The 14,253-nt window shown below is 46.2% G+C and overlaps 1 protein-coding gene across 6 annotated transcripts in view; it reads right to left on the bottom strand.

The window, feature by feature from the left end:
* PTPRU (protein tyrosine phosphatase receptor type U) overlaps positions 1-14,253 on the bottom strand; it is a 580,511-nt gene that overhangs the window by 275,767 nt on the left and 290,491 nt on the right. For all 6 annotated transcript variants that reach the window (XR_009759096.1, XM_061596132.1, XM_061596131.1 and 3 more), the window contains 2 exons: positions 11,851-12,025; positions 10,928-11,221 (listed from right to left, as the gene is read on the bottom strand). Coding sequence is in view for 5 of the 6 variants with exons in the window: in XM_061596132.1 (XP_061452116.1) it covers positions 10,928-11,221; positions 11,851-12,025 (469 nt within the window). In the remaining variant the exon portion in view is untranslated. The remainder of the gene's footprint in view (positions 1-10,927; positions 11,222-11,850; positions 12,026-14,253) is intronic.

Raw genomic sequence — 14,253 nt, 5'->3', positions numbered from 1 at the left:
GTTGCTAACGCCGCTGTAATACACCCAGATACAGCAGCTCAATCTATGTCAATCACTGCCAGCAACATGCTACGGTATAGGGGGAATCTCCCTGTGCTCCAGGCCTGCCTCCTGTAAAAACAGGAAAGCATGCACATCAGAAAAAGGCTGGCACAGATAGATGTGCTATTTTCATACAGAAGGATTTTCTGCCTGTATGGAAAGTTGTGGGGGATGCTGCTCCCCACTGGAGGAGACAAAGGGAGGATTATGATTATGAATACTGCAGAAGTTGCACTGCATTTTTTTCTGAATATGCTCAGCTCCTGAGCATTGGCAGTCACTAATGACTAGCTACAGAAGCAGCCAAGCTGTCCCCTAGCTCTCCTTGAATTAACTCAGAAATTATTCGCGTTCTTCCAAAGAATTTGGATCATTTCCCCAATCCAGTCCATTCTGATTCCCAGCCAGATGCTTCCAGGAATCCCACAAGAAAGAGCATGAGGGTTAGTGAATCATATGATGGAAGATCTGAGGGCAGGGAGTTTGGTTCTTATGTCATGCACTACTCCTCAACATCTGATGCTTCGTCCAGCAGCTGTGCTACTTCATTGAAACACACAGAGGCTGGTAATTGGAGATATATGAGCTATACTCTGGTATGGCTTGGATTCCCCATTGTATTTGTAAGGCTGGGGAGCTGTCCAGCAGGGCAAGGAGCAGGCCAATGTTAACATTATTTAAACAGCATGGGAGCTGTCCAAACAAGGATCTAGAACTAGCATGTCCAACTAGGTGCTGGGTAGAATGAGGCATTGCATCAGCAACAGCCTGGCTGCAAGTGAAAGGTTTTATGTGTGTCCTTTCTGCCCCATCTCTTCCTAGAGCACCAGTGGGAGATTGTTGCTGTCCCATACATTCTCCCTTCAATTCATGATTTCTCTTCCCAGGGAGGGCTCACAGAAGGAAGTCACTGTCCTGGCAAACATGTATTGCACCTTCTGATATGGGCCTGGGATCAGACTCCTTGCCAGTGGGACACAGGAAGATACTTCAAATATGGTCCAACGATTTGCTTATCTAACCCACTACTATCTACTCATGATTGTCAGCAGTTCTCCAAGGCCTCAGTCTTTCCGGTCATCTACTGACCTGCTCCTCTTTTTAGGACTGAACCAGGGGCCTTCTACACAGATAGCACTGCTGTTCCATTGAGCTATGACCACTTTCCCTGAGCTATAATCTACTGCACCTCCCAAGAGTAAGTGTGTAGCATCAACACCTGGTAGGTATAAGAAACTCCAGAATACATTCAGTCCTGTAACACTGCAAACTCTCCAGGTGGGACATCTTCCAGAGTGCAGATCTTGGAGGGATGTGTGTGTGTGTCAGAGTCCACTGCCATAATCTTGGTGGTGGGATCCTCCTTCTCCAAGGAGAACTCCACTGGTCCCAGGATGGTCCTGAGAGGGAAGTGGTGGAACACAACACCCCTACCTCCCTGTGACTTTGCAGACAGAAAGAGAAGAAAAAGCAATCTTAGCCACCTCAGACCACCCCCTTCCAGCTCAAGAAAATAAAAATAAAGAGGCAATGTCCTTGACCTCCAAAATACCAATCAGGGTGACCTTGGGACACTGGATGCTGTCACAGTGGCACAAGCTAAGCTCCCTTCATACAGCACCAGTGCTGCAAGGCAACATGCCATGCCAAGTGATGTCATCTGTTCTCCACAAGGTCATGCAGTTCAGATAGGAAGCACAGCAAGCCCCCTCTCCTCTCTCGCATTCACACAGTGCCCCAAGAGAAGAAGAGCAAAGTGATAGCAACAGGGCAAGCTGACTCTGCTTCCAGCGTCCACCCTTATGCCTTTATGTCCTCAGCATTTCTCTGGGTGCCCTCCTGCTGCCCACAGAGAAAAAAGATGCTCCTGCAGAGGTGAGGAGGCAAAACCAGGCAAACTCTGCAGAGGAATTCCATTTCTGTGTGCCTCTCAGGGACAGCTCAGCAGTCTTCATGTGGGAAGTGCAGAGAACAATCCCACAGCAGCATCCTCTTCCTTTGCTGAGTAAATGGAAACATGCACTCCCACTGAAGATAGAGACTGTGTATGAGAGAGACAGGTACAGGGACTCACTGAACTATGTCAGGATCAGTGAACACATGGCAGGAAACTGCCCAGGAAAAAATGAGTCAGACAACAAGAGCAAAGGGGAGATGGAGAAAGTGTGTGTGGGGGGGAGAGTCAATAAAAGGAAGGGGTATCAATGAGCACAGACAACGGATCAGACAAGAATCTGGAAAAAGGCAGGTGTGTGCCTAGATCCTTAATGCGGATCAGTGGTAGAACATCTGCTTTGCAAGCAACAGGTCCCTGATTCATTTCTCAGCCATCTCCAGGTAGATCTGGGAATGTCTGAAACCTTAGAGGTTTGCTATCAGTCAGTGTAAACAGTACTGAGCTAGGTGGACCAATGGTCTGATTTGGAACAAGGTAATTTCCTATGTTCCTATTTTTGGGGGGTGGGTGGGTATCTCAGTGATAGAGCATCTCCTTTCCATGCAAAAGATCCCTGGTTTAATCCCCAGGTATGTCCAAGTAGTGTTGGAAGTGTCTCCTGTCTGAAACCCTGGAGAGCTGTAGTCAGTCAGTGTAGATTTGGTACAAGGCATCTTCCTGGATCCTGATACAGCTACTCCAGTTTTTACTGGCCGCACCAGAGAATTTCCCCCACCCCTTCTCTTTATTCATTTATTTGTTAAAGTGTTTTCTACCCTGTCTTTTGATTCAATGAATCCCCAAAGTAGCTTAATGGGCTACAGGTCCCAGGCTATGTTCTGAAGGAACCAAGGCCGGCAGCTGCTGAAGTTAAGCAGGGTCAGGTGTGGTCAGTGCCCGGATGGGAGACCGCCTGGAAACCATACGTAAGCCACCTTGGGTTTCAAACATGAAAAGAAAGGCAGGGTATAAATGTAATAAATAAATAAATAAGCCATTTATTTATTTAAATACATAATTTTCTTGGGGATGTTTTATTAATTAAATTTGATATTTTAAAAAATAAATAAATCAAAATGTTTATATCTTAGCCTTTTGTGCCAAAGACCCCCTAAGGCAGCTAGCACCACTAAAAACCAAACTGAGCTATCAAAAACATATGAACCAGAAGAGTAAAACAAGCAGCGGTATAAAAAAAAAATCAGCAGCACAAAAAGACCAATATCAAAGCCAGAGGGAGAGAAAAACTCTCTTCCATGCTCAAGGTTTCCAAAAACTCTATTCAAACAGATAGCATACCCCAGAGATGTTAACAGAAAATGAGCAGAATGAATCTCTCCTGAAAGGAAGCTCCAAAGCTATTGTGCCACCACAGAGAAGGCCCTACTCCAGATGTGGGGAACCTTAGGCTCTCTAGATATTACTGAACGACAACTCCCATCAGCCCCAGCTAGCATGGCCAATGGCCAGGGAAGATGGGAATTGTAGTTCAGCAACAAAAGTTCCCCCCACCTGCCTAACTCCAGGTGACCCCCAGATATACTTCAAACGGGGAGAAAGGCACTCTATCATGTGTTTATATCATGTTTTAATTGCCTGATTTATCAAGTGGTTCAAAACATTCAGAACAAAATACAGCCCCATTAAAAAGTAAGGAAACCAACCAAATCTCAAAAGAGTTCAATAAAGCCTCAGTACCTATGCAGAGGCTTATTTTCAAATGAACCACAAAAAAAAATGTTTTTCCCTGTCTAGGACAAAAAGAGGGATGCACATCAGAACAAAGCAAAGCTCCAGGGGAGGGCATTCCAGAGAACAGGGTGCCAACTGAGAAGGCCTTGGTCCTACTGAATACTAATCCTACATCCACAAAATGTGTTACCTTCAGCTGGGGCTTTACTGGCCAACCTCACAGCACAGGATGGGGTATGCATTTTCACTGAAGAAGCAATAAAAGCTATGACACAGAAGCAGCATAAACAGGCAGAATTACAGGAACAAAAATCCATAAAAGCTAAAACCAAGAAATAAAACTTAGCACAGTAGGAGCCCCCAAACCAACACTGCCCTTGCCAGCGTGTAAAATCCACCAAGGCAGAATGAGGCAAAGATGCCAACATAAAGAAAATTGTGTCTTGGTAGCTTAGAGCCCTCTCACAGCCAGTTATGCGTTTGGCATCCACACAGTAAGTGCCATTCATCTGGCAGCTTCATCAAGGGAAGGGATGCAATGCAACAGTAGTTGCATTCTTTCCCCCACTTGCACAGAACTGACAAAACATCCAGACGCTTGCATGTCCTGCTTCAGGGAATAAGAATGCCAAGAGTCAGAGTCCACTTACAGAGTGATCCAGAGAGGGAGGTCAGGTCACAGTCAAGGCCAGGTTAGGGGAAGGGTGTCAACAAGAGAAGTAAAGTCCAAGGACAGGCTGAAGTCATATACACAGGGAAGTCAAGCTTGCAGCAAGGAAACACACCCACTCAAGAAGCTAGAATATGAAACCTCTTCCTGCAGCTGTCTGAAGGGACTAGAGGTTTTTATCCAGCAACCTGCTAAGGCTAGGCTCAGCTGTTGGTCATCAGTGCTATCTATGGAGTTGGGTCTAGCTGTGAGAAAGCAGTTACTCTCAAGAAGATACTGACTTTCAGACACGCACTCAGGTGCCTGGACGCTGTCTGGTCCTGCACCTTCATGTGCCAGCACACTCTTGGGCTTGGAGATGGATCAGTTTCTGCCACTGAGAGCCCAGGCTCTCTGTAGGAGGCAGCTAGGATGCCATAAGCTGAGATACCATACCTAATGGTCCTGGTTCAGCCTTGCTGCTTCCTGACCCTCCCTGTTCCTCTGTATTGCCAGGTCCTCCTCCGATGAGGCCTCATCTAGCAGTGGGACACTCCAGTGGAAGCCTGGTGCTAGCGCAGCTGGAGGAGCAACCAGAAGGCTATCTGTAGGGTTCAGGGCCATTAAAAAGGAATGGTAAACGAAGAGGAGATTCAACTATTCCCCCCTTTCAAACCTGTGGGCCTTACCCAATCCTAGTCCTACTTGGAAAATCCCAACTGGAATTAATGGACATGACTAACTTAGGTCCATTCATTTCAATGGGTGAATAGAACATAGTTGGATATAACCCATAATCTGGCCTTAGGAGGGCTGGGCTGCTTCTTGGAACCAAGCCATTGCCTTGGACTCTGTCAAGCATTGCATCTTGGCCTTCAGGACAACTACTGAAGGTGGGTGTGGCAGTAGCGGCAGCACCAGGGGCTGAGGTATCCCCCCTGAAATCCAACTCTCTTGAGCAGCAGGACATCAAGAGCTCAGAGCTCAAGAAAGCTCATGTTGAACTGTTATCTTCCAAGCCATCCTCCCTGGAGGAAACTATTCCAGATATAGTGGACTCCCAACTCCCATCTTCCCTGACCATTAGGCATGCTGATGAGGGTGTTGGGAGTTGCAGTCCCAAACATCTGGGGGGCACCAAGTTAGGGAAGGCTGCATTAGGAACCATAGCAACCTGTGTTATACTGAGTCAGACCACCGGTCCATCTAGCTCAGTACTGTCTACACTGACTGTCAGCAGATCTCCAGGGTTTCAGACATTCCCATCCCTACCTGGAGATGGCAAGGATTGAACCTGGGACATTCTGCAATCAAAGCAGATGCTCTACCACCGAGCTACGACCCTTTCCCTGCTATCAGTGCACAAGCTTCACCAGAAAGCCTTAGCTAGGGGTCTGGGTCATGTTTGCTAACTAAGGAGCATTGAGCCTGCTGGAGAGGGAAGACAGTGGCCTGGATCTGAATTTGGACCAAGGAGGCAGAGAGGTCAAGAGCAAAGAGCACTTGCTAATGAAGCCTACATTGCTACCAAGAGCCGCATGGGAATTCCCAGCCAAGTCACCTGGAACGGTTCAGGTCATGCCTCCACTGTGGCGATCCAGTTAGCGGTGCTCTGAGTCATCTCTAGAGACAGACAGGATTTGCATCAACTGAGCCAGCAGCCTGCCTGAAAAGGATGAGGAACAATACAGCAGAGCTGCAGGAGACTATTGCCGAAAAAAGAAAAAGAAAGCCAGCCGGAAACAGAGCCATGCGCTTAATCCGGCACGGTTTGTGGCAATTAATGTTCTGGACCCCCTTTCCAATTTGTGCCATCGTGTGCAGCAGTTTCCCCGATCTCCCACTGAAATGGCCTCCTCTACCGAGGACACTTTTCACTTAAAAGCAATCATAATGCACAGCCCAGGGAGACAAGAGAGCAAGCCTGTCATAATCAACTCAAGAGACACTATTATTAACCACCAGAGCGCACACTTCCTACAGCTGTGGAGACACGGGCAGCCGCAAGTTACATATTCAGCGGCTAGGTTAGAAGAGCTTGATGGTTTCTTTTCTTTTTCCTTTTTCAATGGTGGAAATTAGTTCCATTTCCCGTCTTTGTCACGGACAGGTTTGTCACCTAAGGCGGAAGACTAGTGTAGCATTTGAAGAGAGGCAGAGAAGGTCAGTCGGCTTGTGCTGTTCCTGCCTTGCAAATGCAGCCTGTTTTTTTTCTGTACTGATGAGAACTCAGGGAGAGAGAGGGAAACAGCTAGGAACATAGGAAATGGCCTTATTCTGAGTCAAGACCACTAGGCCACCTTGCCCGGTATTGTTGGCATTGACTGGCAGGAAATCTCCAGGGTTTCAAACAGGGTTTCAAACAGGGAGCATTCAAACAGGGAAACACACTGGAGATTGAACCTGGGGCCTTCTGCATGCAAATCAGATGCTCTACCACTGAGCTACAGTCCTCCTCCTAGAGACTGTCTGTATGGCAAAGAAGAGGTGCCATTGGACTGGGCCAGAGGGAGAAGATGATGTCGGGGCTGGGTTGTGGGCCCCTATGTGAGATGACCCAGCAGCCATGGGACAAGCTAGGAATCAGGACTGAAGAGTAAGTCAGAACCACAGAGAAAATCAGGAGGCAGAGAAAGAAGAGGTCAGGATTGAATAGTATGCAACGAGATATGAACACACCAGAGATCAGGAAGAACTAGTTGTTCCAGCAAGGCTCAGCTGAAGATAGAAAGCCCTTTTAAACCCCTTCTGGTCCAGGAGGATCTAATGGCCAGCCTGGGTGGGCAGAGTCAGGCCATGGGCTGAGCACACTGAGAAGCTCCACCTGCAATTCAAAGGTTCACCACGTGGAGAAAGAGCTGCCCACAGATCCAACAATTCCTGACAGATGCAGGCAGCAGGTAAGGGAGAAGGAGGACAGCTCATACCATCCAGCAGCAATTTCAGGGGTTTCTGGTCTTTGGTAGGCCTCTGCTAGTACATGGGCACCAACAGCTACTCAAGAATGCCAGCTCCTCTCACATCAAGTGAACTATCATCACCCAACAGAGTTCAGAAGTCGAGCTAATCAAGAATTGCCAAGATAAGGGAGAAACTCAAGCCCTGTTTGATGAGACACTTTGAAGTACAGAGCCTCCAGGAGAGGTTTCTGTTTGGAACTTTCCTCATCCAGTTTTCTTCCTGGAGACTAGAATCTCTCCTGGTCTGGTTTCCAAAGAGCAGCTGATGCATTAGGAATTTTTAGCTTATGCATGGGCCCCCAAGAGCTACGGGCCCCTAGGCTTCAGCCTACTAAGCCTAATGGATAATCCGGCCCTGAGTATAAGGCAGCTTCCTACCTTCTTAAAGTATTCAGAGAGGGAGTTATCCTCAAGGCCAGCCCCACATGTCCCTATAAACCTGGCTCTTTTGTTGAAAGAGCCTTTTAAATATCCATACATACCACCTTATTCCCCCAAAAGAGGGATCATTAAATAAACAATAAAACCTGAATAAGGAAAGAAAGGTGATAGAGAAGAAAAGGGAGAAAAGAAAAATGAAAAGCGTGGGAGAGAGGACAAATGAAATACACCAGATGGTCTTCAATAATGCCTTCTTTTTATGCTGCATATATTTGCACAAAATGTCCCCATATTTCTTTACACCTCTCTTCCATACCTTGCTTTTTATAGGCTCCTTCCTCCTTGTCTTCTAGGTTCACTAACTTTAAGATCCAGGTATCTAATGTCTGGTTAGGTTTTGTCTTCCCATTGATATAATAATACCTATGTTTAAGCAACCAATGCTGGCCTTTTGATTCAAGCCTATTATGAGAAGTTTCTTCAAGTCTTTGAACTCTCACCGTATAGAATTGGGGAGTATCTTATTCTGCGGGGGCCTGGGGCTCACAGGGAAGCAGAATTAATACACATGTCAAGTCAGGCCAGACATGCAGGTCAGGGAAAGGGCAGGCAAAATTACATTGGACAAAGATCAATTCAAGTCCAGGCAGATCTCTCTAAGCAGATCAGGACGCTAGCCAACTCCCATTGGGCCTTGTTGGCTGAGTTTTGGAAGATGTTGTCTCAGTCAAGAGCTGAAGCCACCTGAAACTTTATGTAGCCTGCAAAGGCCTATGCTGCACCTGGCCCCACCTCCTTAAGGAGCTGGCTGTGCCAGCTTAAAAGACCCTTATCCAGTTCTGCAGGGACTAATTTCTGTGCTGTGGAACAGATGGAAATATTATTAGAGGTTCCTCCTCCACAAATGGGAGAAAAGCGGAAGTGCTGTCTCCTTAAACCAAGAGGGTGACGCTGATGGTCCTACCACCAAATGGAGCTGTCTGCACTTCCTCTTCATCTGTGCCTTCCTCAGGGTAGTGCAAGGGACCAGATTCAGGGGTCACAACAGGTACCAATCCTGGAACATGACAACTACATCTGCATTATCTCTAAAGCTCTCTCACCTGCTCTCTCAACTTGAGGCCTCGGGGCAGCCATACCCATCTTCCAATCCCCTTTCAGATTTAAACAGAGGCACTCCTCGCAGTGAATTATAGACCATGGGTGTCAGTGGCTGCTAAACCACTTCGTCCCTGGCCTTTTATTAATCCAACATGCTGCCAACAAGCTGTGACTGTTCCTTTACTCAGTTGCTGAAGCAATGATCATTTGTCAGCTTAACATGGCCCCTGTTGGTGAACACAACCGTAAATCTAGATCACAAGAGCGGGCTTCAGTCAGAAAGAGGCATTACATTGAAATGGATTTCTTCTCTTTCCCTTTGCAGTCTCCAGTCAGTCATTAGCACTTGCCTAATTGCAAACATCGGTGACAGTAAACATATCCACCTTGGAGACAGCCAAGGACTTAAAGAATTTCATAACACCATCCCATTTCAGACAGGTGTATCGGTACTTAAATAGCTTTCTTGAGCCTCGAACAAAGAACAACCCTACAGTCAACTACTAGACTAAGGCTGCAATCCAATACACACTTACTTGGGAGTAAGTCCCATTGAACCCAATGGAGCTTACTTCTGAATAGACATGTATTGGATTGTCGCCTAAGTCACTGGTGAACCACAACACTTGTAACACTCAAAGTGACCCAGCTATTGATTCTTAATGTGTCAAGCAGGCATGACAACACAAGCTCGTGCCAGGGTCTTCTCTTGTAACATGCTAGCTACAGCCACTCTTATTTTCTGCAACACAGAGGGCCAAATCCTACATTTTTTTATTGGTTAACTAGCAAAGAACCTATCAGAATGATGGGCTGCTCACACACCCTTTCTCACCCTGACCTCTTCACTCTTGCAGTCTTCTTTTCACCATCCCTACCTCTCTCGATGCCACAACATGACATCACAGTGGACTTTGGCAAGGAGGGTTGTCACAGTTCTTCGGCGCAGCCTGATTTCAGGCAGCTATGCTGTGGTTGAAGATCTTAGAATTCCAATTTAGGTACAAAAGAAGCTGCCTTATACCAGGTCAAACTGTTTGTTCATCGCACCCAGTATTGTCTACCCTGACTGGCAGTAGCGTGGCAGAGCAGAGCAAAGGTCTTTACTTGCACTTGCTACTTGGAACTTTTAACTGGAGATGTGAGGGATCCAACCTAGATTACCACTGGACTATGGTCCATTTGCCACCTTTATTAAATTAAATTAAACTGCACAAGTATTGCTGAGATGCCTTGGGCTTTCCAACGATCACTTGTCCGTTCAAATCACCAAAGTGATTGTGGAATCTTTCCATTTGATGGATGATGCTTGCTGTTCATGTTATGCATTGCTAGGATTAGTGTGCAAGCTGCTATTGTCTCAAGCCTTTTGCTTTGCTAAGGACTCTTCCACAAACACCCAAAATAAGGCTGAAGTCCTGCTCCTCTTTTTCTTTAAGCTGCGCCTAGCTGGCAGCTTTGCACGCTGCTGATTTTACCTCCACACTGGAAGTGCAGAAAGCAGGGTTGCACAGAAAAAGAATATTGAAGCATGCATGGGGTTTTCAGTCACCATTCTGTCTGCAGTGAAAGGACCATAGCCCAGTGGTAGAGCATCTGCCTTGCATATGGAAAGTCCCAGGTTCAACCCCTAGCATCTTCAACTAGGGCTGGGAATGTCCCCTTTCTGAAACTCTGGAGACCTGCTCCCAGTCAGAGGAAACAATACAGAACCCTTTATCTAGGAGACCAGTTTGCCAAACTCTTAGCGTAGACAATACTGAATTAGATGGACCAATGGTCTGATTCACTATAAGGCACCGTCCTACTTAGCTATGTTTTGAGGGAAGGGCTATTGCATAATGATAGGGCAACTGCTTTGCATGCCGAAGGTCTCATGTTCAATTCCCAGGATCTCCAAGTACTGCTGGGAAAGACACCTAGCCTAAAATCCTGGTGAGCCACTGCCTGTCACTATAGACAGTACTGAACTAGATGAACCAGTGGTCTGACTCATTATAAGGCAGCTTTGTTGTTCCTATGTAATCCCCTTAACAAGAGGGAATATTTCCCTATACACAACCCATTTCTGTTCTGCGGTAGACACATTTGAAGAGGTTTGGACAACTTGTTTTCCTGATACAAGAAAACTCACTGAAAAACCATGATGGCAATGAAAGCTCATACCTGCACACTTTGTCCTGCTGATGAGGGGAGGTCCAGGTTTGCCAGTCCCTCCATCTCCTGGCCGGGTGAGGAGGACACTGATCTCGTATTCTGTGTCCGGATCCAGGTGCCACAATTTGTAGGTCTGCATGTTCACAGCGTGAATTTCTGACCATGGGCCAGATGTCATCCGATACTCAATTTCCTTCCTTACAATAGGACCATCTCCAATGATGGAGTTGGTGTTGAGCTGGATGATCAGATATGTCGAGCCTGCTCTCAGCAGCTGTGGGGGTGCAATGGGCGTAGGAGGCTCTGTTCAAAAGGAGAGAGAAATGGTTAGAAGAAAAGACCATCCCACCAACTTCAGATGGTTATCAAGAGGTTACTAGATAAGGGACAATAATTTTGCATTGGGATAATGCACAGGTAAGAAACAGCAGGAGTCTTCCCTGCTCCTTAGGAGGGGGCCCTGATGTTCCTTATCTTCTCAAAAGCAGCAATGGAAATGAAGTCTCAAGATCTCTGTGGTTCTGGATGTCTGGCTCACCAGAAGCCTGGAGTCATTCACCCTATCCAACAAATGGCTCAACGCTACTAACTGTTAAGAGGTTAGTTAACACTAGGGATGAGGGAGAAATTCAATAAGTTCACATTTAAAGTCAACTTTATCAAATTTGCACTTTCTGAAATAATCTGAGAATCAAAACACAGCAATCCTTTCAAATGTGCACGTATCTGAACCATGTGATGCAGTTCTCCAGCCAAGTAATGTTTACAAAAATGCATATATTAGCGGACAGTGACCAGGCCATGATTTTAGGGCTTAGAAAAATCAGCATCAGCTGCTGACTCGGAGTCAAAAGTCTTAGCTTTCCAGGTCTCTCCTCTCCCAGCATTAACATAAGCCAAAGTCAGCCCTCCCAACACACATTTCTGCATACCTTTCACAATCAGTTCTGCAAAGTTGGAGACACCAGAGCCCCTGCCAGACTGGGTAACACAGCGGTAAAAGTCCTGGTCCCCCTTGGAAACTTTATCCAGTTGAAAGGTAGCCAGGAATCTTCGGTGGCTGATGTGTTTCACGAAAGCTGCTGGTACAATCGCTCCATTCTGCCTCTGCCATCCAGAAAGCAAAATAATACATATTTTTAATGATGTTATCATGAAGAAGTTATTGGATTCTCTTAGGTTTCTTACGGGCTTAGTATCTCATTGGCTCCCACACACTGTTCCTTTTTCTCCATTTGCCTTTCAAGCTTTCCTGCTGTGAGCTCAGTGCTGTGGTTTCTTAACTTCACTGCATTGCCACACATGAGAAACACATCTTAATCTAGGATGCAACCCCTTTTTTATGGGTGAACATTTTCAGCATGAAAAGGGGAGTTTTGAAGGGAGATATCAAAGTCTTCTTCATTCCCCGCCACCACCAAACACTTTCCCCTCTTTTTTTTTTTTTGCACTATTTTTCTCTTTTCCCCACTCTTAGCAACTGCTTTCCTTCCTCCCTTCTAAAGAGAGTTCTTCTTGGTGACTACATGATAACCAAACAAGGATCATGTAGCCAGTCAACTGATCTTAACATAGCCAATCAGATTTGGCTATGGGACAATGTCACAAAGCCAGATTAGAGTGATGGCAGTGCTTGCTTTCCTCACTATGAATAGTTGAATATTTTCACTTCATTCTCAACCTCCACCAAACTATAACCCAAGAGGGAGATATGTTTCATGTTTCACAAACACACTCACAATCATTTCGGCTCAGCCCTATCATCAGGGATTATTAGTAGTATTAGTATTAGTATTGCCTGCCCTTCACCAGCAGGTTCCAAGGTGGATTACAGAGTTCTAAAATACAGTATTAAAAACAGTGAAAAAACATTACTTTACAAGAATGGGATGGGTTCTAAAAAGATACATAAGTGCCAAAGGTCGGGGTAAAGAGGTGCTTCTTTACCATTCGCTGAAAGCTATATAAAGAAGGTGCCAGGTGCACCTCTTAGGGAGGGAATTCCACAATGCAGAGGCTGCCACAGAGAAAGCCCTTTCCTAGGCCACTAACCCCCAAACTTCACAGGGTGGTAGAATTCCAAGAAGGCCCCTTTGCTGATCTTAACACCCATGAGGGTCTGTAGGGAAGGAGACAGTCTCTAAGATATTTGGGGCCTGAGTTGTTTAGGGCTTTAAACACTAACATGAGTACCGTGGGCTTTGAAATGAACTGGCAACCAATTCAACTGTTGTAGAACAAGGATTATATGAGTTATAAAAGGAACCCCAGTCAGTAATCTGGCCACTGCATTTTGGACCAGATGAAGTTTCCAAGTCGTCTTCAAGGGCACCCCACATAAAGCACAATCAGTAATCCAATCTGGAAGTTACCAGAGTACTGTGGGCAAGTCATTTCTGTCCAAAAGCGGCCATAGCTGGCAAACCAACTGGAGTTAGAAACAGGCACCTAGCCACAGAGACCACCTGAGCCTCTAGTGACACTTCTGGATCCAGGAGTACCCCCCAAGCTATGAACCTGCTCCTTCCAGGGGAGTGCAACCCCATCCAGAACAGGCCATCTTCCTACCTTCTGGACTCGAAAACTTGAAACACGTAACACCTTTGTTTTTTCAGGATTCAGTTGCAATTTGTTGGCTCACATCCAGCCCATCACTGCCTCTAGACACCTGTCTAGCATCTCCAGCGCCTCTCACAATTCAGATGGAACAGACAGAGAGAGTCGACTGTCATCTGCATATTGGTGATACTCTACTCCAAAACTCCTGATGACTGCTCCCACCTGATGCATATAGATATTGAATAGTATGGGGAACAAGATGGAGCCCTGTGGGACACCACAGGAATGCTCCCATGGAGTTGAACAGAAGCCTTCCATAACTACTTTCTGGAAACATCTCTAGAGGCAGGAGCAGAACCAGTGAAATACAGTGCCCCCAATCCCAACATCCCTGAGCAGCTCCAAAAGGATACTGTGGTCAATGGTATCAAAAGCCACCAAGAGATCAAGAAGAATGAGCAGGGTTGCACTCCCTCCATCTCTCTCTTGACAAATGCCATCAACTAGGGTGACCATGCCAGCTTCAGTGCCATGATGAAGCCTGAAGCCAGAGACTGAAATAGATCCAGACATTCAGTCTTTTCCAAGCATGCCTGAAGTTGGACTGCCATTACCATCTTGAGAACTTTGCTCAAAAAGAGATATTTGCCACTAGAAGACAGTTATTTAACATTTCTGGATCCAAGGAGTTCTTAAGGAGGGGACGCACGACCACCACCTCCTTTTTGTGATATATTTACTGGTATGGAGTACTGGTGACTGTTTTTATGCTGCCC

The sequence above is a fragment of the Rhineura floridana genome, chromosome 15 (genome assembly GCF_030035675.1).
Source record: "Rhineura floridana isolate rRhiFlo1 chromosome 15, rRhiFlo1.hap2, whole genome shotgun sequence".
NCBI classification, from domain to species: domain Eukaryota; kingdom Metazoa; phylum Chordata; class Lepidosauria; order Squamata; family Rhineuridae; genus Rhineura; species Rhineura floridana.
The sequence above is the reverse complement of the archived record's forward strand: the minus strand, read 5'-3'. Positions and strand labels throughout refer to the sequence as shown.